Source organism: Heterocephalus glaber, unplaced genomic scaffold (genome assembly GCF_053883595.1).
Source record: "Heterocephalus glaber isolate CG9 unplaced genomic scaffold, H.glaber_assembly_v1.0 deba00001745, whole genome shotgun sequence".
Taxonomy (NCBI): Eukaryota; Metazoa; Chordata; class Mammalia; order Rodentia; family Bathyergidae; genus Heterocephalus; species Heterocephalus glaber.
Genome location: NW_028258451.1, coordinates 1,027,836 through 1,052,507, shown reverse-complemented (window position 1 = coordinate 1,052,507; position 24,672 = coordinate 1,027,836). Strand labels below are relative to the sequence as shown.

Below are 24,672 nucleotides of genomic sequence, written 5' to 3'. Positions count from 1 at the left end.
GGAGGTCAGAGCGCACCGCAGTGGGGCTCACCAGCGATCACAGCACTTGGGAGGCTGAGGCAGGAGAATCCTGGGCGTGAAGCTGGCCTAGGCAATTTAACAATTTGGCAAGACTGGGTCTCCAAGAGCTAGCTCGCAGGAATCCCGGCGAGGCCTGCGGTGAAGCAGGGGTCTGCCCTGCCCCGCCCCGCCCCGCCCCGCCCCGCCTACCCTGCCCCCAGGCCTTCCCAGGACCCATCAAAGCCTGAGGTCCCCTCCACTGTCAGAGTCCCCTGGCTCCGTGCAGCTCAGCCTGAGCCCAGCCTCATCAACGCAGGCTCCTGGGGCAGGGTCGGTAAGTCTGGGGCAGCACCCGCTCTGAGCCCCGGTGTCCTCGGGGGAGCTCCCATCCAGGCGCCCCGAATCGGCCTGGCCCGGGCCGTCTCCCTGGAGGCAGAGCCTCGCTGTGCTGCGTGTGGAGAGGAGGGGAGAAGACTCCTGCTATGTAGCTCAGGCTGGACTCAGACGAGCAGGGACCAGGGACCCTCCCACCTCGGCCTTGAGGGGCTGGGATGATGCCCGGTTCCTGCTCCCGTCCTCCAAGGGAGGTCACAGGAACTAAATTTCTCTTCCCTGACTGGGCGGTGGGACTCGGGTGCTGCAGCCTTCCGGCCCTGGAGCTGATTCCAGGTCGTAAAAACCCGTCTGGGAAGGGTCTGGGAGGAAGGAATGCTACCCAGGGAGGGGCTGAATCCTGACCGGCAGGCCCGCCGGCTGGTCTCCCTCTTCTCCACATCCTCGGTGTCCAATCTCCCCTGCAGACTCAGCCCGAGCCTCCATCCTTCACGCCTCCGGACTCCGGAGCAGCCCGAGAGACAGGGCCCTGCCACCCGGACACGTGGACGACGGTGAGAAGGTACAGGCGGCACCCCTGGGCCTGGGAGGGTGGTGGCCCGAACTCCACGGGGACCTGGCACAGCTGCCCGAGGCTCCTCACTTGGCTGCTTGGTGGTATCTTTCTGAAGTCCTGAACGGCACCTGAGGGGCTGAGGCAGGAGGGCTGCAAGTCTCCCTGTGTAGCCCAGGCTGGCTTCAAACAGGCAGGCCGTGATCCTCCTGCCTCAGCCTCCGGAGTGCTGGGATCACAGGCCTGCACCGTCACTTTATTCGGTTTTTAGAGAGGGTCTCACTGTGTAGTTCTGGTGGCCTCAAGGTTGGTTGTATTATCCTTGGTGAATGTTTGTTTAAAAATCGTCTTGACCGTGAAGCCGTTTGATGTGGTCACAGTGTGCTGCCGATCTGCTAGCCTGTGTGCACCAGCGACCAGGAGTGGAAGTCAGGGCCTCCCAGCCACACCCTCAGCCCTAAATACGTTAGAGCAGCTTTAGGTCCACAGCACAAGCGACAGGTTTGTGTTGGAAAACACAGCTCCCTGGAGCAGGGATGGCGACACCACACGCGACATGGGCAGCGGAGCAGGCGAAGAGCGTTGGTTAGGGTGGGGTGGAAGCGGAGGTGCCTCCCGCGCAAACCTGCAGCTTTTCCTCCCCAGCGGCACTAACAAATGAGTTCTGGTTTCCCGTTTTGGAGACAGGATTTCTGTATGTAGACCAATCTGGCCTTCAACTCACAGCGATCTTCCTGCCTCAGCCTCCTGAACTCTGGGATTACAGGGGCGCACCACCACGCCCGGCTCCAAATTGCAATGGTGTCCACTCTGCAAGCCGTGAAATAGTTACCCTGGTCCTTGGCTTGAGGACAGGTGTAGTGTGAACCGAGCCTGGAACACTGGAGGAGGGCAGGGATGACCAGATGGTTTTCCATGCTCCATACAGGAGCCTGGAGCAGTGCGGAGGGTCGGGTAGGGGTGGAGGGGATACCAACCCAGGTAATGTGGCTTCAAATCGTAGCTGAACCCGGGATTTAGCTCAGTGGTGCCACCGCCTGCCTCAAAAGCGCAAGGTCCCAAGTTTGATCTCTGGCACCAAAAACAAAACAAAACAAATACATCCTAGCTGAACCTGCAGGCTTATGCCTATAACTCCAGCATTCTGGAGGCTGAGGCAGGAGGGTCACCGTGAATTTGAGGCAAAAACCAAACAAAGTTTTGGGTCTCACTATGTAGTTCAGGTTGGCCTTGAACTCACGGTGATCCTCCTGCCTCAGCCTCCCTAGCGCTGGGATCACAGATGTGCGCCAGCAGGCCGTGATGCAAAAACCTATTTTAAAAAGGGATTAAAGTTGTCCTTTACTCTCAGAATCCCCGAGGCCCCGAGGGGGTGACTTTACCAATCTGTCTTTCCATCTCCCCCTAAGGCGAGTCTGTCCTCCGCAGGCCGAGGTAGGCAGACCTCCAACTTCACAGCTCCGAGATGCCACTGCTGGAGCTGCGCGAGGTGGGCCGCAGGCTGGTGCGCAGGCGCCCCCTGGCGAAGGCCGATGGCGAGGGCGGCCGCCTGTCGCGCTGCCTGTCCACGCTGGACCTGGTGGTGCTGGGCGTGGGCAGTACGCTGGGGGCGGGCGTGTACGTACTGGCCGGCGAGGTGGCGAGGGACAAGGCTGGGCCGGCCATCGTGCTGTGCTTCCTGGTGGCCGCGCTGTCCTCCGTGCTGTCCGGGCTCTGCTACGCCGAGTTCGGAGCCCGTGTGCCCGGCTCGGGGTCCGCGTACCTCTACAGCTACGTCACAGTGGGCCAGCTGCTGGCCTTCATTACCGGCTGGAGCCTCATCCTGTCCTACATCATCGGTGAGGGGGGGCGGGGCCAGGAGATCCAAGGGGAGCTGGGGGGGGTAGGCCTTGAACCCGCTCTACAGCCCAGGCTGGTCTTGACCTGCCTGCGATCCTCCTGCCTCAGCCCCCTGCGTGCTAGGATTGCAGGCGTGAGCTGCCACACCACCGTGGGACCCTTGTGATCCACTTTGGGGTGGGTGTCCAGGGCAGCAAGATCCCCAGTAGTCCTCCCCGGGGCTCCTGCTGCCCCTCACTGACCCAGCCTAGAAGGAACAGGAACTGGGGGGAACGGGAGGAGTGTCTTCCCCCAGGCCCCACTGAACCCACGGAGTTCACAATGAGCTGCAGCCCCAGCCCTTTCTTTCTTTTTGGGGGGTACCAAGGATATGCCTAGCCCTTCAGTTTTTATTTTTGGCACTGGGAATCGAACTCAGGTCCTCTCTGTGCCTCTGAGTGACATCCCCGAGCCTTTAAGTTCTTGAGACAGGGTCTCACTACGTCGCTGAGTTGTCCAGGCTTGACTACCAGCCAGAGACCCTCCTCCTCAGCCTTCCAGAGTGCTGGGATCACAGGAGTGTGCCACCACGCCTGCCCTTTTCCCTGTCTCCCCTGTCCGCCGCCCCATGTAACGAGCCTCTTCGGGGCTAGGACTCCCCTGTCCCACGTGGACGCGTCCTGTGGCAGCCGCTACCGTATGTCTGCGTGCACTGATGCCTGCTGCCCTCCTTCGCAGGAGCCGCCAGTGTGGCCCGGGCCTGGAGCGCCACCTTCGATGGCCTGATTGGCGGCCACATCACGCGGGGCCTGAGCGCCCGCATCTCCCTGCCTGCGCCTAACGTGCTGGCCGCGCATCCGGACTTCCTGGCGCTGGGCCTGGTGCTGCTGCTCACAGGTGAGTCTGTGAGTCGGGATCCTCGCGCCTCCGCCTCCGGAGTGCCGGCCCGTTCCCGCCGAACGCAACCGCGCTTCCTTCCCAGTGCTCCTGGCCGCGGGCGTGCGGGAGTCCGCGCTGGTCACCACGTTGTTCACTGTGCTGAACCTGCTGGCGCTGGCCTTTGTCATCGTCTCGGGCTTCGTCAAGGGCGACCTGCGCAACTGGCGGCTGGCGGAGGGGGACTACGCACTGGCCGAGTCCCGCCTCAACGGCACCGGCAGGTCAGGTCGAGCGGGCAGTGGGCGGGGAGCGGCGTCCCTCCCGAGGGCCTCACCGCCCCCTGCCCTCCCCCTGCAGCTTGGGCGCCCTGGGCTCCGGAGGGTTCGTCCCCTTCGGCATGGACGGGATTCTCCGTGGAGCGGCCACGTGTTTCTTCGCCTTTATTGGTTTTGATTCCATCGCCACGGCAGGTAGCGCAGTCCTTTGGTCCCTTTGTCTTGATGCGGCCTCTTGATTTGTGAGCCAGGTTGGCCTCAAACTCGCGGTGATCCTCCTGCCTCAGCCTTCCGCGTGCTGGGATGACAGGCGCGCGCCCCCAGCGGCTCTTCCATCCCTTTAGGGGCGTGGAGTGTGGCCTGGGCCGCCCTGAGCAAGGCGGGGGAGAAGGCCAGCCGGGCCTGGGGGTGCAGGAGGCCCACGGGCCGCTCCTGAGCCGCCCAACGTCTGTGTCCGGTCCGCAGGGGAAGAGGCCCGCAGCCCGCAGCGCTCCATCCCCCTGGGCATCGTGCTCTCGCTCCTCATCTGCTTCCTCGTGTACTTCGGCATCTCTGCGTCCCTCACGCTCATGATGCCCTACTTCCTCATCCAGCCCGAGAGCCCCCTGCCCGAGGCCTTCGTGCACGTGGGCTGGGCCCCAGCCCGCTACGCTGTGGCCGCGGGCACTCTGTGCGCGCTGTCCTCCAGGTGGGCGCCGGGCCGCGTGGAGGGAGGGACACGCGGCCGCCCTGCTCCGGCTCACCTGCGCCCGCCCGCCCGCAGCCTCCTGGGCTCCATGTTCCCCACGCCCCGGGTCATCTACGCCATGGCGGAGGACGGGCTCCTCTTCCGGGGCCTGGCGCAGGTGCACGCGCGCAGGCGTACCCCGACCCTGGCCACCGCGGCTTCCGGCGTCGTCGCAGGTGAGGCGCGCGCTCCCTTCGGCGGCAGGCGGGGGTGTGGGCGCGGCCAACTCCGTCCGTCTCGCCCTCCAGCGTGCATGGCCTTCCTGTTCGAGCTCAGCGACCTCGTGGACCTCAGCTCCATCGGGACCCTGCTGTCCTACATGCTGGTGGCCTTTTCCGTCCTGGTGCTCAGGTGAGGCCTGGGCTGTCGCGCGCCCGCCTCGGCCTGGTGGCTGCTGCGGGCCGCCGGTCACTCCCGCTGCACCACGCTCAGGTACCAGCCGGACCGGGACCGGGATCGGGACCGGGACGCAGGCTCCGGCGGGGAGGAGAAGCCGGGGGCGGAAGCCGCATCTGTGCAGCCTGTGCGGCGGGCAGGGAGCTCGGGGCCGCTCCGGGGCCTCTGCGTCGCTGGAGCCGCCGCACCCACCGAGTGGTCAGGCCGTGCCGTATACGCGTGCGCCGCGCTGCTCGGTGAGCCGCGGGGTTTCTGGGGCTGCTGCGGAGGGGCTGGTGGCCCCGCGCAGCCCCTTTGGGTGGACCCGTCCCCTCTGCCCTCCCTTTCCGGCGGTCTCCTTGGCTGTTTGTCTCACCAGCCGTCCGCGTGCAGCACATAGGTCCCGGGGAGCAGGCGCGCACCCCCACCCCGGGGTCCCAGTCCCCCCTCTGCAGCTCCTCCCCACTCCGTCCGCGCACCCGCTCACTTCTGTCTCCTCCGCTGCAAGTCCTGCTGCTGATCGTCCTATGCCTGCTCCTGGCCCGGTGGCCCGGGCGCCTGCTCTCGGGAGACCCGGGGTTCCTGGCGGGGGCCTCGCTGCTGCTGCTGCTCACTGTCGGGGTGGCGCTGCTCATCTGGAGGCAGCCCCAGAACCCTGCGCCCCTGCCCTTCAAGGTAGGTGACCGCCTGGCGCGGGCCCTGTGGACCTCCACCTGGGGCTGCCCCTGGGCCCCGAGCTGAGCAGGCGCCGTCCGCCCAGGTCCCGGGCCTGCCCCTGCTCCCCGCGCTGAGCATCGGCATGAACGTCTACCTGATGATGCAGATGAGCCCTGCCACCTGGGCCCGCTTCGCCGTCTGGATGCTGTTGGGTGAGCGGGGTGTGGGTGTGCGGTGACCCCGCTCACTCCTACCCCAGGGCGCCCGGGGACACGGCAGACTCACGAGGGGCGTGGCGGCGTCGCACTCACGGCCTGCTTCCCTGCCAGGATTCGCTGTTTACTTTGGATATGGCATCTGGCACAGCCTGGAGGAGCAGGACCGCCAGCCGCCAGCCTCGAGCACCCAGAGCCTGCACGAAGACACCCGGTGCTGAGCAGGGCAGCCGCAGAACCCGGATGTTCCGGCCAGCGAGGCCCCGGGATCAGGGCCGGGTATCTATTTGCCAACATGTTCTTAGTAAAGCTTTTTAACTGACGAAGTTCTGATATGCATGCGTGGTACTTATTTCTGTGTGAGTGGTGAAACGTTTAAAATGTGGACGCAGCAACTTTCCAGTGTTCATTTTTGAGGGCACAGACGAACTTGGAGGATGGTTAACCAAAGCAAACAAGGCTCAGGAAAGACAGCACTGCATGACCTCACTTAAGGAGGAACCATAAAAAGCTGAACTCAAGCCCGGAGTGTTGGCGCAGGCCCGTAATGCCAGCACATGGCAGGCTGAGGCAGGAGGGTTGCTGCGAGGAGGGTTGCCTGAGCTACATGGTGAGACTGTGTTTTACAAAACCATACCTAACCAGGCTGGGGATGTAGCTCAGTGGTGCGGCTGCCTGCCTCACAAGCGCAAGGTCCCAAGTTCGATCCCTGGTACCCCTCAGAAAACCCCCCAAAACAAAAAAAAAATACCTAACCAACAAAGGCCAAAACAAAAATAAAACAAATCAGAACAACAGGAATTTAGTTGAATTCAGAAGCAGAGTAGGGCTGGGGGTATGTAGTTCAGTGGTGTAGAGCATTGTCTAACGTGTGAGACCCTGAGCTTGATGTCCACCATCACCGAGAAAAAAACCCCAGCAGAGTAGCGGGGTGGTTACCAGGGGCTGGATGCTGGATTTCGCAGTCCTAGGTCAAAAGATTCAAAGTTCCAGGGCTGGGGATTTAACTCAGTGGAGCAGTGAGTGCCTTGCAAGCTCAAGGTCTTGAGTTTGATTTGTGGTTCAGGGGGAAAAAAAGAAAAAAAGAAAAGATGCAAAGTTCCAGCTGGATGGGAGGTTTAAGTTCAGGAGCAGCTAGTGTACAGCTTGCTCATGGAATGCCTTTAGGGTTTTTAAAAAAAATGTATTTGTGGGCCGGGGATTTAGCTCAGTGGTTTCACCACCTGGCTTGCAAGCGCAAGGACCTGAGTTCGATCCCCGGTACCAAAAAAAAAAAATATTTGTTTGCAGAACATGAAGTTTATATTCACCTTGGGGAGTAGGTGCATGTACTTAACACAGCTTAATTATTTTTTAATCTTCCCCTTCCCATCCACCTCCCTCTCTCTGTCTTTAAATCTCCTTTCCCTGTTTTCATTCTTATTCTTAGTTCATGTTTGTGACATGTTCACATTCACTGTGGGTATCTGGTACCTGTACATGATGCATCTTAAATCCACCCCCCCCCATTGCCCTCTGTTTCCTGGACCACTTTCCATTTGCAAAAGGTCCATCCCCCTTGTATCCTATCCATCCTTTTTTTTGCTCTTTGTACTTTTCCTTGTTCAAATGAGAGATACCATATGACATTTAAGCTTGTGTGTGTGTGATTTGTTTCACTCAACACTTTTTAGGTGCATCCCCTTTCCTACAGATGTCTTGAATTTATTTTTTATGGCTATTATTCCATAATGTATAAATACCACATTTTCTTTATGCATTCTTCTATTGATGGACATACAGGCTGCTTCTAGGATTTAGCTATTATGAATTGTGCTGCTATGAACATTGGTATGCATGTATCTATAATGTCTTTAGCTCTTTTATCTTTAGCTTTTTGTCTTTTTCCTATAAGGGGAATAGCTGGATCAAATGGATTGTTTTTTAAAGCAGGAAAGGTTTATTTCAGCTCATAGTTTGTAGAGGTTTCAGTACATACATAGTCAGCTGGCTGAAATTTTTATTTTTAGTTCTTTGAGAAATCTCTGACTTCCGTCATGCTTTTTTACTAGTTTACATTTCCACCAACAATGTAGGAAGGTTCTTTTCTCACCTCAGCCATACTAGAATTTATTAGTCTTTGATTTTTTTGATGATTGCCATTCTTTCTGGTGTAAGATGATTTCTTAGCATTGTTATAATTTGCATTTGTCTAATGGCTAGAGATGTTGAACATTTTTTCATGTGTTTCTTGGCCATTTGTACTTCTTATTCTGAAAAGTGTCTATTCCAGTTGTCAATCTCTTGATTGGGTCTTTATTTAGGGTGATTTAATTTTTTTGAGTTGTTTGTACTATATACGAGTCCTCTGAAAAATAGCGGGAAAATTTTTTCCCATTCTGTAGGCTGTCTCTTCACTCTGCTACTTGTTTCCTTTGCTGTGCAGAAGCTTAATTTGATACAATCTCATCTGCTGATTTGCACTTTTATTTCTTGTGCAATTGGAGTTCTGTTCAGAAAGTCCTTGTCTGTACTACGGACTTCAACTGTTTTACTTTTTCTATCTTATAGTGGGTTCAATGTTTCTGTTTTAATGTTTAGATCTCTGATGCATTTTGATTTTATTGCAGTACATGGGTCCAGCTTCCATTTTTTGCATGTAGATAGTCAATTCTCCAGTGCCATTTGTTGAATAGCCTATTGTTCCTCTAACATACATTACTTGAGCCTTTCATGAAGATCAAACAGATGTGTCTGGGGATGTTTCTGTACCCTCCATCGATCTACATGTCTGTTTTTGTGCCAGTAACTTGCCAGTTTTCAAAAACCAGCCTTACTTTGTAATATAATTTGAAGTCAGGTGTTGTGATGTCTCTCTCCTCTTTTGTTCTTATTGCTGAAGATTGCTTTTATTATTCTGGGTCTCTTCTGGTTCCATATGAATTTTAGGATTCTTTTCTCTAGATCTGTGAGGAATGCTGTTGCTATTTTGTGACTGTGTTAAATCTATACATCAGTATTGGGAGTAAGGCCTTTTGACGATGTTGGTTCTCCCTATCCAGGAGCAGGGGACATCTTTCCATTTCCTGATGACCTCTTCAATCTCTTTTTCAGAGTACTGGAGTTTTCATTGTAGTGGTCTTTTGGTTCCTTCGTTAATTCTTAGGTATTTAATTCTACTGTGAATGGTATTTTCTTTCCCATTGAGTTCATTATTGCCATACATGAATGCTATTCATTTTTCTGTGTTAATTTTGCATTCTGCTACATTGCTGAAATTGGTTATTTTAAGGGGTTTTTGGTAGAATTCTTTGGATCTTTTTTTTTTTTGGTACCGGGGGTTGAACTTGGGTCCTTACACTTGCAAGGCAGGCAGCAGAACCACCGAGCTACATCTCTGGCCCTCTTGTTCTTGATTTAGAGGGAAAGCTTGCAGTTTCCCCCATTTAATAAGATATTGGCTGTCGGTTTGTTATAGTTTTTATCAAGTTCAGGTATGGTCCTTGTTTACCTATTTTCTTCAGGATTTTTATCGTGAAGGGGTGTTGGATTTTGTCAAAAGGCTTTTCTGCCTGTTTTATTATGGTCATGCACTTTGTCCTTGCTTCTGTTTATGTGGTATATTACAGTTACTGATTTGTGCACGTTGATCCATCCTTGCGACTCTGGGATGAAACCTCCTTGATCAGGATGTATAATCCTTTTGATGGTATATTGTGTTCTATTTCCTAATATCTTCTTGAGGAGTTTTGCATCTGTATTCATTGAGGAGACCAGCCTGTAGAGTGACCTGCCTGACATTCAAACAACTTGGGTTATAACTGGAATTTAAGTTTTAACTTATGAACAAAGTCTTGAGTTATGACCAGATGGTTTCAGATACAGATTTAACCCTTAAAGAGTTCTGGAAGGAACATTACAACATCCTTCCCTGTGTGGGTTAATTGGGAAATCCTGGGCCACTGTCTCTAAGGACACTCAGATCTGCCTGTGTACAGGAGAGACACTCTGAAGGCTGTGTAGAGGAGCCTGACCTTCAGCTGACCAACTTGAGTTACAACCAGCCCTCAGGAATGAATTGAGTTTGTAATTCAAGTGTCCACTGTAGTTTTTTAGTTGGTTCTTTGGTTTTGGGATCAGCGTGATGCTGGCTTCCAGAAATGAGTTTAGAACCACTCTTTGCATTTCAATTTCATTAAAAGGCTTGAGGAATACTGGTGTTAGATTTTCCCTGAAGTTTTGGTAGAATTCAGCAGTGAACCTGTGTAGACCTGGGCTTTTCTTAGTTGGAAGGTTATTTACTGTTGCTTCAGTTTCACTGCCTGTTATTGGCTTCAGGGTTTTAAAACTTTCTTGGTTCAATTTTGGTAATTCATATGTATCTAGGAATCTATCCATTTCTTCTGATTTCTCCGGTGTATTCGTGTACAGGTTCGTGAAGTAGCCGTTAATGGCCTTGTTTTGGCAGTATCCGTACCCATTGCACCCTTTTCATTCCTAATTACATGGACTTGGGTGTTTTCTGTCCTTTGTTTGGTTAGATTGGCTAAGGGTTTGTCCATTTTATTTTTTTTGAAAAACCAACTTTTAGACTCAATAATTCTTTGTATTGCCTTTTGGTCTCATTTTCTTTTTTGGTACTGGAGATCGAACTCGGGACCTGTGCTTGTGAGGCAGGTGCTGGAACCACTGAGGTAAATCCCTGGCCCCGAGCTCCGATCTTTATAATTTCCTTCCCTATGCCAGCTTTGGCCTTGGATTATTCTTGTTTTTCTAGGGCCTTGAGGTGCACTGTTAGGTTAATTTGGGTGTGCTCTGTTTTTGTGGGCATTCTCAGTTACTTCCCTCACAAGATTGCTTTCATTGTGTCCCATAAGTTTTAGTTTGTTGTACTGGCATTATCATTTAGTTCTAGAAAGTATCTTATTTCTTCCTTGATTTCTTCTGTACCCCATTGTTTACTTAAGAGTGTATTGTTTAGTTTTCATGCATTTGTATAATTCTATGTTTTCTTTTCTAACACTTCGAGCTATGGACTTATAATAAACAGGGTATAATTTCAGTTTTTTACATTTGCTTAAGGCTGATTTATTGCCTGGGATATAATCTGTTTTGGAGAAAGTTCCATGTGCTGATAAAAATGCATTCTGTTGTTGGGTGGAGGACTCTGTAGATATCCATTAAGTCCATTAGTTTGAAGGTTTTGTTCAACTCTATTTCTTTGTTGAGTTTTTGGTGTAGTGGATCTATTTGTTAGTGGGGTATTGAGGTCCCCCACTGTAATTGTGTTTATGTGATCTTTTTTGTCCAGTAGTACTTGTTTTATGAAGTTGGGTGCACTGTTGTTTGGTACATATATTTTTTTTGTTTTTTTCTTTGGTACCGGGGGTCGAACTTGGGACCTTGTGCTTACAAGGCAGGCGCTGAAACCACTGAGCTAAATCCCTGGCCCTTGGTGTATATATGTTAATAATTGTTACTTCTTCCTGTCAGGTTCTTCCCTTAACTAATATGTAGTGACCTTGTTTCTTTTGATCAGTTTTGGCTTGGAATTTGAATATGACAGTTACATCTGCTTTTTTTTTTTTTGATTGCAACTATATGGAATATTGTTTTCCATTGTTTGATTTTTAGTCTGCAAGTTTCTTTTGGGGTTAAATGTGATTCTTTTATACAGAATACCATTGGGTTTTTGTTTTTTTTTTGAGACAGGGTTTCACTGTGTAGCTCAGGCTGGCCTTAAACTCACTATGTAGATTAGGCTGACCTTGAACTCAGTGATCCTCCTTCCTCAGCCTCTGAAGTGCTGGGATTAAAGGCATGTGTCCCCATGCCCGGCCTACCATTGGATTTTGTTTCTTGGTCCATTGTGCAGTCTGTGTCCTTTAATGGGGAAACTGAGACCATTCACATTGTGAGTTATTAATGATAGGTACTGACTTATTGTCATTGCCTTATTTTCCTGTTGCTGATTCCCTGTCTTTCCTTTGTACTTAACTGCTTCCTCAACATTGTGTATTCTATTAGATCTTTTGTCACTTAGCTACATTGCCTTTTTTTTTAGGTACCGGGGATCGATCTCGGGTCCTTGCGCTTGCGTGGCAGGCAGCGGAACCACTGAGCTAAATCCCGGGACTATGGACCCTAATTCTTTTCTATGCTGGTTATGCATGTCTTGCATCATTTTGTTTAGCTCTTATTAGTGTCTTCTCTAGACTCACTGATGATTTTAATTGTCCCAATATCTTATTACTTGTATCTTCTGTGAGCTTGCCAAATGCCTTATTGAACTGTTTTGTACTCTTTCTTGGTCTTCAGTGTCTGCAGGAGAAGGGGGGATTGGATGGTTGTCAGGGGTCTGAGGCCACATCCAGGGAGAAACCCCACTTTGAAACCTGAGTCTGTCACTCACCCGAGGAATACTCCCTAGAGAGCCCAAACCCTGAACCAGACACCGAGGGCTGCCTAACACAGGGCCCTGAGTGCCCTCAGCTGAGATGCGGCCCTAAGCCTGAGACAAATGCAATGCAGGCCATACTTCAGCCCTACGTTGTGAACTGCCAACCTCATGGACTCCCCAGGTCTGAGGCCACACCATTCCCGGTGTCTGGGGCTGAGTCTCCCACAGGCTCTGGCATCTTCCTGGTATCTCCAGGCTGTCCTGACGAGCACTCTCTAGCTATCAAAGCCGACCTCTTGGACTCTGCCATTCTTGTCTCCAGCTCATGGCTCTGGGTTCCTGCTATTCCTTCCCCACCCCAGCCCAGTCCCCTGGGCTCCTGCCCTCCCCAGAAGTATCTTAGATCCCTCCTCCAGGTGCTAGGCTTTCCCATGAAAGTTCTACCTTTTTTTTTTTTTTTTTTGATACTAGGGATTGAACCCAAGGCCGTCATACTGAGCTATGTCTCCAGCCAAAATATTTTTTTGTTTTTTGAGACAAGGTCTTGCTGTGCAGTTCAGGCTGGCCTTGAACTATGTGGCCCAGGGTGGCCTCGAACTCAAGATGATCCTCCTGCCTCAGCCTCCCGAGAGGTGGGATTACAGGTGTGCAGCCACCATGCCTGGCTTTGTATGTTTTATGTTGAGACAGGGTCCCATTACGTTGCTCAGGCTGGACTTGAACTTGCGGTCCTCCTGCTACAGCCTCCCGAGAGGTGGGGTCACAGGTGTGCATCACCATGCCTGGCTCTACCCTCACTCTAGGTCCATCTTCAGATGGCTGAGGTTCCCCACTCAGTTCCCTGGCTTCCCCACCCAGCTGGGACCTGTGGTCCTGCCCCTTCTTGCTGTCCTTGCTGTGGATGTTCACTGCCCAGTTCCTTCCTAAAGAGGCCATGTTAAAAATCTGACTCCAGCTCCAATGTGATTTCAAAAATTTATTAATACTTTCAATTGACAAATAATTGTATTACATTTATTTACTTTTTATATTACATTAATGGAATACAACATGATATTTTATCCATGTGTACAATGTGGAATGACTAGATCAAACCAACATCCATCCCTTCCCTTGATTTTTTTTTGTGGTGAGACACATGACATATAGTTATGATCTTAATTTTTGCCATTCTGGTGGCTGTCTAGTGACATCCCATTGTGTCTTACTTTGATGAGGAATGGTGTTGAACACACTTCACTTGCTCACTGGCCACCTGGCGATCTCTGGCAAAGTGCTTCATCTCCTGCCATCTATCTTTCCAGCTGCCTCGTAACTTGAGGGATTCCTTGTACTTTCTTCAGGGGTCCTTCGTTATCTGGGCATGGAGAGCTCCTCTCTTCCGGTCTACTTCTTGCCTTCTGCTTATCTTAGTAGCATCATTTCATCAGTGTGCTTTGTGCTTTGGATGAAGTCTAACGTAACCGTTTGTGTTCAGTATCTTTTGTGCAGTAAGTCATGATTGACAAACTGAAGACAGTGACAGTAATCTGTGCTTTCCCCGGGAAGTCTGATGTTCTTCTACTCACTGCACTCCCAGGTAGTCTGGTAATAGCTGGTGACGGTCACAAGAACAACAGTAGGTGCTCTTTACTGAGCTGACAACAGTACTCCAGGTCCACTGTCAAGGAGTTTCCATGTACACACGTTTAATGTCCACAATAGCAGTCATAGGTAGATTTGATTATCATAAAGAACAGACAGTGCACATAACGAACATTATACAGACACAGATGGTCTCAAGTTACAGATGTTTCAACTTACAATTTTTCAACTTTAGGATGGTGCACGAGCAGACCCACACAACCACTGAGTTTTGAACTTTATGATGCTGCGAATATAACCCTACAGCCGCTGAGCTTTGAACTTTATGATGCTGCGAATAGAACCCTACAGCCACTGAGTTCTGAACTGTAGGATGGTGCGAAAGCGAACCCACACAACCACTGACTTCTGAACTTACGATGGTGCGAAAGCGTAACCACATAGCCACTGATTTTCACTTTCAGTACAATATTCAATAAATTACATGAGACATCCAGCACTTGATCACTGAATAGGCTTTTACACAATTTTGCCCAGGTCAGGATAATGGGAGTATTTTGGGCACATTTAGGGTATGCTGGGCTAGGTGCCAATGTTTGGTCAGGTGTATTAAGCGCATTTTTGAATGGTATTTCCAACATAGGATGGGTTTATCGGGATGTAACCCTACTGTATGTTGAGGTGCATCTGTGATGCACAGGGGTAACGGGTAGTGTGCTGGCATTGTCTCACAGGGAGTAAAGGGGTGGGATGCTGCTGATACTCAGTGGGGTATGCGCCATGATTAAAGGCTTCCCCTCGAATTATTTAGCTGGGTTGTTCCCTAGAATGAACCTGAAATGTGACAAAGATGGAATGGTACTGGTAGGCTGCTATGATTCACTCAACCAACCTATCTGGTAAAAGTGTGAGCATGGACGTGTTGTGATCATAAAGCAAAGTGACCTCTCCACTGCAAGTTTGCCTGTCGTGTTACTGCTGTGGTCTGTAAGCGTAAGGAGGACCAGGGGAGGCTTTCTCGTGTGAAATTAAATCATGACTTCCTCCTGGTGGGGAACCAAGGAAGGAATGGAGGATGGACGCTTTGGCACACTCTTTCCTCCGACTTACAAATTCTTATGCACCCGCAGATGTCCCTTCAGGTGGCTTGAGTGCTTGCACACCTTCCCGCACTCCTTGCACACGTGAGGCTTCGCCGTGTGGGTCTTCTGGTGCTGCGTGAGTTGGTGGCCGTGGCTGAAGGCCTTCCCGCAGTCGGTGCACTCGTGCGGCTTCTCCCCGGTGTGGATCCTCTCGTGCTTCACCAGGCTCGAGCCGTAAATGAAGGCCTTCCCACACTCCTTGCACTTGAACGGGGTCTCGCCGGTGTGGATGCGCTCGTGCTGGGTGAGGTGGTAGCCGCAGTTGAAGCCCTTGCCGCACTCGGCACACCTGTACGGCTTCTCCCCGGTGTGGATGCGCTCGTGCTTCACGAGGCTGGAGGCCCAGCGGAAGGCCTTCCCGCACTCCTTGCACTCGTGCGGCTTCTCGCCCGTGTGGATCTTCTGGTGCTGAGTGAGGTAGTTGACGCGGGTGAAGGACTTCCCGCACTCCTGGCACTCGAAGGGCTTCTCCCCGGTGTGGACCCTCTTGTGCTGGATGAGGCTGGAGCCGCAGATGAAGGCCTTCCCGCAGTCCTTGCACTCGTAGGGCTTCTCGCCGCTGTGGATCCTCTTGTGCTGGATGAGCTTGTAGAGGCGGCTGAAGGTCTTGCCGCAGTCCTTGCACTCGTAGTCTTTCTCGCCGGTATGAAAGCGCAGGTGCTGAGTGAGCTCGTCGCCCCGCCTGAAGGCCTTGCCGCAGTCCTTGCACTCGTAGGGCTTCTCGCCTGTGTGGATCCTCCTGTGGATGACCAGGCTGGAGCCCCAGCGGAAGGCCTTGCCGCAGTCCTTGCACTCGTAGGGCTTCTCGCCCGTGTGGATCTTCTGGTGCTGAGTGAGCTGGTTCCCCCAGCGGAAGGCCTTCTTACAGTCCTTGCACTCGTAGGGCTTCTCGCCCGTGTGGATCTTCTGGTGCTGGCTCAACTGGTAGCTGCGGCTGAAGCCCTTCCCGCAGTCGGTGCACTCGTAGGCGTTCTCCCTGTGCGGCCGAGAGGCTGGGCGACCCTCCCAGCGGGACTTAGCTGCCGCCTGGCTGGAGTTCCCCTCTCGGCCGAGATTCCTCCCTCCAGGGCCTTGGGATCTTTCAGACTCACCTCCACACATTCTGTTAGCGGGACAGGATTGGCTTCTCCGGTGCGCATTCCTTCTGTGAAGATTAATTTTATAAAAGCTCTTTTGTATAGCTAAACTCTTAGCTGCATATGATGGCTCCAAATCTGGAATTCAAAACAAAACAAAATAAAACATGTTTTTCTCCTTTAAAGGAAAATGAAAACCTAACTGCACCCAAACTTCTCTAGTAGAACTAGTGGAGTCACCAAGGGCCCCTGTTCAAGCATGGATGCTACTGCTGGTACCACAAGGGCCAGGGCCACCCTGGAGCCATGCTGCTGACATGGAGAGGGAAGGCGCGCCTGCTGTCTCTGAGCAGTAAAGTAAAAGAAATTGCAAGCACAAGGTCCTGAGTTCAATCGCCGGTACCAAAAAAAAAAAAAAAAAAAAAAAAAAGAAAGAAAGAGATTAGGGGCAAATCTCAGAGATGAGATGAAAACAGGTATACTTGGTAGATGGTGTGGTGGCAGACCTGGAAGACTCAAGAAAATCAAATACGGAATCACTGTGAAAAGCAAGAAAATGCAGCTGATACTTGGGTCTAAAACTAATATTTGTAGTCACCCATGAAATAATAAAACCTTCACATTTGCGGCAGCATGGATGAGTTTGGAGGACATTGTTAAGTGAAATAAGCCAGGCATGGAAAGACAAATGTCCCCTTCTTCTCTCTTATTTGTAAGTTAAAGAGGTTGATCACAGAAGTAGAAGGTATTCTGGCTGTGGTGTAATCCCCGCACTTGGGAGGCTGAGGCAGGAGGCTCGCTGTGGTTCAAGGGCAGCCTGGGCTACACAGTGAGACCTTGTCTCAGAACAAAACAAATCAAGAAAAGGAGCGGAGGGTGGAATAGTGGTTACCAGAAGCTGGGGAGGTCAGGACAGAGGCAGGGAGAGGTTGTTAATACAAAATTAGAGGCCAGGCATAAGTTCCAGTGTCCACAGCACAGCAGGGAGGCCACAGTTAGGAATTTATTGTATGCTTCAAAATGGAAGGGAGGATTCGAATGATCTGACCACAGGAGGGATGAGTGTTGGAGAGAGAGAACCGCTGCCACCCCAGCCGACTGTCACTGTCACGTGTATCAAAATATCCCTCACACTGCATGGCGTCTCACACGAGAAGTGCAAAGTAGAATTAAAGAGCAAAATGGAAGGTAACAGGAAACATGGAGATAGATCTTTTGCCAATGGAAAGGACAGCACAAAATGGGAAGGGAGTGGAAGAAGAATTAAGGTGTGTTAGGTGCATGTACCAACACTGCACGAGAAATGCAGTCATAACTACTAAAATTCAATCGCACCATATCCTATACACGTGTGCATTTGTTATGTACAATTAAAAATCAAGGGCTAGGACTGGGGTGGAGCTGGGGGTGGAGCACCCGCCTACTGTGTGTGAGGAGGCGGGCCGATTTCCCAGAGCCACAAAAAAATAGGAAAATCTGGAGCTGATGTTTGTGCTATGGGTATCAGTGATGTAATTAAAATCTGCCTATGGGGCAAGACCCATATGCAAAAGCCACGAAAACAATAATCAAGACTGAAAAGACTGTACAAGACTGAAATCAGAAAGACTGTGCAGGACTTCAGTGAGGAGCTGGCCCGGCCCAGACCCACGGCGAAGGTGCGGGAGGCCCCCAGGGGAAGGCGCAGGCACGGGCCTCCGTGGGCGCTGAGGCATCAGCAGAGCCCGGGCAGGCAGCGGGGCCCCGGGAAGATAAATACAGAGAAGCTGCTGCAGAGTCCTCCAGACAGGCAGAGTGGCCCCACCTTACCCACTCACACCAAAGTTCCCGAGATAGTGAAAGTGCTGCCACTCAGTGTTTAACACAAAGCTCACAGACTCCTCAGCCTCAGTGAAACCATCTGCTCGCTTTGCCCTCTGGGGAATTTTGTCCGTCCAGTCCACTCTGTCACTTGAGCAAACCAGGGCCCTGCACCGAGATGGTTTCTACAAAAGCGGGGTTCCCACGGTCGCGGAGCGCGTCAACTGCAACCTGAATACAAACATCACAGAGGCGCCAAGCGTGGTCGGGGGGACGAGTGTGCGATTCGCAGAGGCCTTGAGGAGGACAGAACTGCACGGAAGCCCGGAGGCAGGGAGGCCACGGGCGCCTGGGGAGGGATGCCGGCTTTCAGGGACCTCGCTGGGCTTGGGAAGGGCTTCAGGCCCTGACAGCTCACCCAGGGACACCAGGTTGTTGTAGTTCTCCAGCATCACGTCCCAGTACAGGTCCCTCTGGACGGGGGTCAGGCTCGCCCACTCCTCCTGGGAGAAGACCAGGGCCACGTCCGCGAACGACAGCACGCCCTAGAACACAACCCACAGGTTCCCGGTGAGACACAGCAGCGTCGGCCCAGCCCGGGCGTCTCCACGCTGCCGCCCCAGCGCCCGCCCGCACACCGACCTGCGCTCCGGGCTCCCGGTGGTTCAGAAATGCCCGGATGTAGCGCAGAGTCTGCTGGCAGAGTTTCCTGTAGTACTCCCCCACCTTTACAGGGAAGAAAAGTCCTGAGGTTTTTGTAACGTTTTATTTTAGAAGACATGGTTTGCATGTTTCCAAGCTTCAAGTTCATCATCATGCTAGATAACTCTTTAAGCAGGCTTCCTTTCTCTTTCAATTTTTGAGACAGGGTCTCACTATGTTGCTCAAGCTGGCCTTGAACTTCCAGTCCTCCTGCCTCAGCTTCCAGAGTAGCTGAGATTCAGTGGTGCTTCGGTTCATGAATGCTTCTATTTGTGAACAATTTGGTTCGCAAATAGAAGATTTTGCTTCCATCGGTGAACTCTGTGTCATGTGACCAACTCAACCGCAACCATCATCCCCGGAGTTATAGGAGGAATTAAGTTCGAGAACCGAGGCACCACTGTAAAAGCAACGTGACCACACCTAGCTTAGGCTTCCTTTGTAAAGCATTAAAATAAAATGGCATCCCACTGACAGCTGAGTCAGACTTCAGTGTACAACAGGGCCACACAGAGCCTGGGTAGAAAGCTGAGGTGTCACCTATTCTGGGGCCACCAGGGCCCCCATACGCCCTGCACTGTGTGATGCTTCTGCTGTCCCCATTCTCCACCCTTCCCTGCCTCGTTCCTGATGGAGAGAGGATGCTAATGATTCACAATCTTACGGAGGTCTGGCAGGTTGCTTCAGTGACAATTTAAAATTTTTTTTATCTTAATTGCTTTTGGTTTTCTTCTTCTTATTATTTTTTGGTACCAGGGATCAAACTTGGGTCTTGGCACTTGCAAGGCAGGCAGCGGAACCACTGAGCTAAATCCTCAGCCCTTCTTATTATTTTTTTTGGTACCAGGGATAGAACTCGGGACCTTGTGCTTTCGAGGCAGCTGGTGGAACCACTGAGCTAAATCTCCGGCCCCAGCTTTTGGTTTTCTTGAGACAGGGTCCTGCTATGTAGCTGAGGCTGGCCTTGAACTCATGGTGATCCTCCTGCCTCAGCCTGCTGAGTGCTGGGATTACAGGTATGCGCCACCATGCCCGGCTTGACTTTGTCCAATTCTAAAAGCCACACACAGGAAGACAGATGTGAACACCCCCTCTTACCTACATCCTTCCCTCTTAGCTACCAGAAAAGAGAAGCAGCTGACAGCCTATCTTCTCTGGTCACATAGGACCGAGGCATCTAGCCCATCACATCACAGGCCCGACTCACTTGGTATTTCCCCTGATACCGCTCCATCACTGCTCTGGACAAAACCTGAGCATTCAGAGGAGACGGAATAATCTACTCGGCTGTGGGGCAGATGCGGGTCTCAGGGTCATCACTCCCTGCACAGTGAGACCTGGGACAAGTAACAAGTCGGGGCCCCAGAGGTGGGCGGCTTTGGAGAACTCACAGTGGCACCACAAGCCCATCCCATTTCAAGAAGGAACGAGACATGTACTTACGTGGGCCATGGTTTCAACTCTCAGGACTGGGTCTGTTATCCTGGCGTTTCCTCTGCAGGAGACAAAACCCGAGAGGTCAGAGTGGGAAAGGTGGGAAGAGAGACATTGGATCAGCCGCACCGTGGGCCCCTGAATGACTTGGGGTGACTTCACTCCTCTATCCTGGCTTGCCAACACACACACACACACACACACACACATGCACACACGCACGCACAGAGATCCCCCCATAAGAGATCCACCTGGGAAGAACTGTGGATTCTGGACAGAACCACGCTCTTCTAGAACGCCGGGGGCTGGCTGTACACAGCAGAGCAGAGGTGCCTTCCTTTATTCACCAATTTCTATGTTGAAGACAGATTCCAACACCAGCAGCAAGACTGGCCAGCTCCTGTGGGGTGAGTCGGAGAAGGTTGGGAGGTGGTGAAGAATCTGGCCCTATCCAAAAAGGTCCAGGCCCTGTCCCATGATCCTGAAAGGTGACTGTGTCATTCCACACAGGAAGACTTTTTTCTGTTTCAGGTGTGGGCTATCCACACTGGAAAACCAGCCCAGTGACTCCGAGGAGGACTCATAGTATTAGCTGACCTGGAGATGAGATTAACCGCATCAACACTCAAGCAATCAGTCTATCACGTCTGGGTGATGAGCCCCTTAAGGACACCCAGTGTGAAACCCTGAGTGACTGCTGCTAACCTTACAGTGTGTGCTTGCTCAGTGGCCACACTGGGATACACAGACTGTTATGCCTGATTGTGTCAAGTGTAAATCACATAACCTAAAGCATGCAGTGACATCTGAGTCAGCTGTGATGATGGACGATCAAGAAAACTGCACATCCATTATCCATCCATCCATCCATCATCCACCCACCCACCCATTCACGCATCCATCATCCACCCATCCATTTACTTATTTATTTATTGTGGTGCTGGGGATTGAGCTCAGGGCTCATGTGTACTAGACACCTCTTCACACTGAGCTACATCCCTGGCTCTTGGGTACCTTTTACAAAGCAAGGCTTGTAGACTCCTTTGCTTTCCACATGCTGCAGATTAAAACTAAACCCGTATCACTCACCATGCACTAAACTGAAAACGAAATGTAAAAAAGAGCCAAATATTAAAACAAACACGAAATCTGCTGGAAGACAGAATAGGTAGAACTCTTGAGGCCATAGATGTAGGCTAACACTTTATGAACAAATCCTCAATCACACAGGAACTATCACAAAGAATCAACTGGGACCTCATCTTATTAAAAAGCTTTTGCATAGCAAAAGAAGCCACCATCACAGTGAAGAGACAACCTAGTGTAGGAAAAAAATTTTGTGAGCTGATCCTCAAAGGACTAATATATAAAATATAAAAAGAAGTAAAAAAAAAATCATACCCCCCAAATGTAAAGATCCAATCCAGCCCAGCGTGGTGGCACAGGCCTATAATCCCAGCTCTCCAGAGCCAGAGGCAGGACGATAGCCGTAAGCCCGAGGCTAGCCTGGGCTACACAGTGAGTTCAGAGCCAGCTTGAACTACAAAGAGAGACCCCGCCTCAAGGAAAAAAAAAAATCCAATCCAAAAATAGGCATCTGAAATGAACAGACACTTCTCAGATGAGGAGGTACAAATGGCAAATAAATATATGAAAAAATGTTCAAAATCACTGGTTATTTAAGTGATGCAAATGAAAACAATGCTGAGATTCCGTCTCACTCCAAAAAGAATAGCTGCTATCAAGGAATCAACCAGCCGCAAATGCTGGAGGGGCTGTGAGGAAAAAGAAACCCTTCTCCACTGCTGGTGGGAGTGTAGACTGGTACAACCACTGTGTAAATCAGGGTGGAGATTCCTCAAAAAAACTAAAATGAGAGGTTCCATTTGATCCAGCTATTCCCCTTGGTATCTTCCCGAAAGAATTAAAAGCATCATGCCACAGCAATATATGCAAACCCATGTTTATAGCAGTACAATTTGTAATAGCTAAATCTTGGAAACAGCCCAATTGCCCATCAACTGACAAAAGGATAAAGAAGATGTAGTGTTTTTTTTTTTTTTTTGGTACCAGGGATCAAACTGGGTCCTTGTGCTTGCGCAGCAGGCAGCGAAACCACTGAGCTAAATCCCCGGCCCCAATGTTCTTTTCTTTATTTTTTATTTTTTTGGTACTGGGGATCGAACTCAGGACCTTGAGCTTGCGAGGCAGGTGGGGTGCCACTGAGCTAAATCCCTGGCCCTGTAGTTGTTTTTTTTAAATACAATGGAGTGCTACTCTGCCACAAAGGATAGACTTGATACATTTATAGCTAAATGGATGCACTTTGAGACCATATTCTTAAGTGAGACAAACTGGACATAGATATGTATATACCGCATTGTTTCTCCGCTGTGAGAAACTCATAGTGTAAATAAGGATCAAAATGTATAACAGATATTGGGAAATGGGAAGAAAATGTGCAAATGAGAAGGAGAACAAGGGAGGGTAGAGAGAGATAGGAAAGAAGGGACCAAAAAAAAAAAAAGACGGAAAAAAATGGAAACAAAGCTTTTGTAAATAAGGAGAGGAAGAGAGATTGGAAGGAGGGGAGGGGAATGGGAAAAGAGAAGCAAGATATATCACTAACAGGTACCAATTCCCTATGATGATTGTGATCACTATGTACATCTAAAATGGACCAACCCCCCCCCCCCCAAAACCAAAAAACCAAAACCCCCCAACAAATCCAAGCCAGCCACAGCCTCAGCCTCACAACGCTACACACCGTCCCGGACTCCTCATCCCGGTCACGCCGTCAGCGCCCCGCCAGAGGACGCTGCCCAGCAGGTCAGCCCCGGTCATCCCACCTGTCAGCGCCACCCCGGGGCCACGCGCGTTCCAGGGCCGGCCGGCCGCAGCACCTGAGGATGCTCGCACACCTGTGGCTCACGGGGAGCCAAGCGTCATCCGTGCTCTTCGCAACCTGTGGCGCCCCTTGGCCCCCGCAGGGATCTTAGGCACGGCTCTGCGAACGGCTGGGTGCAACAGCCCAATGCTCGCTGCTCGCCTGAGTCCCACTGATGCTGCTTGCAAATGTGCGTCACCGTTATGAGGACCTAGCTTGGCACGTCAGTGCTACACACTTCTCTACACTCTCCCACGCATCAGTATCACACGCGCGCTCTGATCACCCCTGCCTGGGACAAGGCGCAAGGCGCACGCGCACATCTCTGTCCCAAAGAGCAGTCCCAGGCAATAGTCCCAGCGCGCATGCGCACGCATAATGGACGTATGTGCGCGCGCGCACTCACGGAGCGCGCACACCCGAATTTCTCTCGGCCGTAGATGACGTTGATACCCTTACATCCTGCGCTGGGTCCCAGCTGGGCTCCAGTGGCGACAGTTTCCATGGAAACCGAGCCCAAGGACCCCTGTCCCGGCATGCAGCACGCGAAGGCCACACAGGGGCCCCTGGGAGGTGCGGTTCGCGGCCAGTGCGCGGCCCCGCGAGCGGAGGCGCCAACCACGAGCAAGGCGTGCACTTGTCCAGGCAGTGGGGCACAGAGAGGGTGGCGGTGCACCTCGGGGCCCCCAAAACTCGATCGCACAGCCGGGGGCTCCCGAGAATACAGTGCGGGGACACAGCTGTAAGTCCTGCACTCCACAGGGACCTGCAAGCGCACTTGCTGCCCTGCGCTCACCTCCACCGCCACGGGGAGGGACCCGACGCCCTCCCCGGCAGCCAGCTAAGCGTGCACCGACGACAGGCGTTTATTAGCAGACTGACTCTCAGAGAATGCTTCTCCTTTGTAAAAACGTTTAGTCTTGAACGTGTAGAAAGATTTCAGAAAATATTAATTGGGGTTAATTTGCTAACTTTTGTTTCCTGCCAGCAGCACCCCACACCCCTACCTGTACTGGCCTTGAGCCCAGGGCCACGCGATGCCACTTCAGTGACACAGGGTCTCCGTAAAATGCCCAGGTTCATCTTGTCACTGTAGCCGGCAGGGGTGTCTTTAAATTAAGAGAATTGCAGAGTCGCAAGCAGCGAGGAATCATTTGAGAGTTCCGGTGTTTCACAGTTCGTGCCAACTGGTTATTTATTGTATTATAGTACAGTATCATAACCAGGAGTAACATTTTCATAATTCACCGATGTTATTGAGATTTCCCAGGGAAAATATTAAAACTGAAATAATGCCGGCTGTGGTGGCATATACCTGTAATCCCAGGATCCAGAAGGCAGAGGCAGCAGGACTGCCAGCAGTGGAAAGTCACCGTGGGCTCCATAGTGAGTTAAAGGCCAGCCTGAACTACAGTCAGACTATCTCAAAAAACAAAACAAAATAAAACAAAAATCTGATGGTAAGGAATGGAATAAATAAATCACGGTATGGTTTGTAATGGCATATAACACATTTACTCAGAGGCACATTAATTGGGAAGGAGTTTATAATGAATTACCAAGCGAAGAAGGTGAATTTTAGAGCTGGGTGTAGTGGTGTATACCTGTCAGCCACATTCTCACAGGCTGAGGCAGGAGGATGAAAAAGTCAAGCCCATGAGGAAAGAAAAGGGGAGAGTATCGGGGTTGGGTTCAATGTGAAGGCCCTGGGTTCAATTCTCAGTGCTGAAAAACAAAATTATGTATAGTGTGGGTAGGCAGGGATGTCTCGGTGAAATACAGAACATAGGGCTGTGACTTTTAAGATGTATGTATTTCTGAGCTCTGAAGGTGTTT

General features: G+C 51.4%; 2 protein-coding genes across 6 annotated transcripts; one reads left to right on the top strand and one right to left on the bottom strand.

The window, feature by feature from the left end:
• Positions 1–2,219: 2,219 nt before the first annotated feature.
• LOC101724768 (cationic amino acid transporter 3-like) lies at positions 2,220–6,158 on the top strand. Its single transcript, XM_087200892.1, has 11 exons — positions 2,220–2,724; positions 3,443–3,601; positions 3,687–3,864; positions 3,941–4,053; positions 4,324–4,546; positions 4,622–4,761; positions 4,834–4,936; positions 5,018–5,217; positions 5,469–5,635; positions 5,721–5,829; positions 5,947–6,158. The coding sequence occupies exons 1-11, from the start codon at positions 2,352–2,354 to the stop codon at positions 6,051–6,053; spliced, it is 1,872 nt and encodes a 623-aa protein (XP_087057018.1). The 5' UTR covers positions 2,220–2,351; the 3' UTR covers positions 6,054–6,158.
• Positions 6,159–13,174: 7,016 nt separating this feature from the next.
• Znf331 (zinc finger protein 331) lies at positions 13,175–23,191 on the bottom strand. 5 transcript variants are annotated; one of them, XM_087201013.1, is made up of 6 exons: positions 22,799–23,191; positions 20,201–20,349; positions 19,959–20,010; positions 18,456–18,539; positions 18,232–18,358; positions 13,175–16,151 (listed from the first exon to the last, which is right to left on the bottom strand). In XM_087201013.1, exons 3-6 carry the CDS (start codon positions 19,965–19,967, stop codon positions 14,902–14,904), a joined length of 1,470 nt encoding a protein of 489 aa, XP_087057139.1. In that variant the 5' UTR covers positions 19,968–20,010; positions 20,201–20,349; positions 22,799–23,191; the 3' UTR covers positions 13,175–14,901. The 5 variants fall into 5 exon arrangements, with proteins under 5 accessions (XP_087057139.1, XP_087057140.1, XP_087057141.1 ...); XM_087201014.1 differs by having other exon boundaries at positions 22,853–23,191; XM_087201015.1 differs by having other exon boundaries at positions 22,871–23,191.
• Between the last annotated feature and the right edge of the window lie 1,481 nt (positions 23,192–24,672).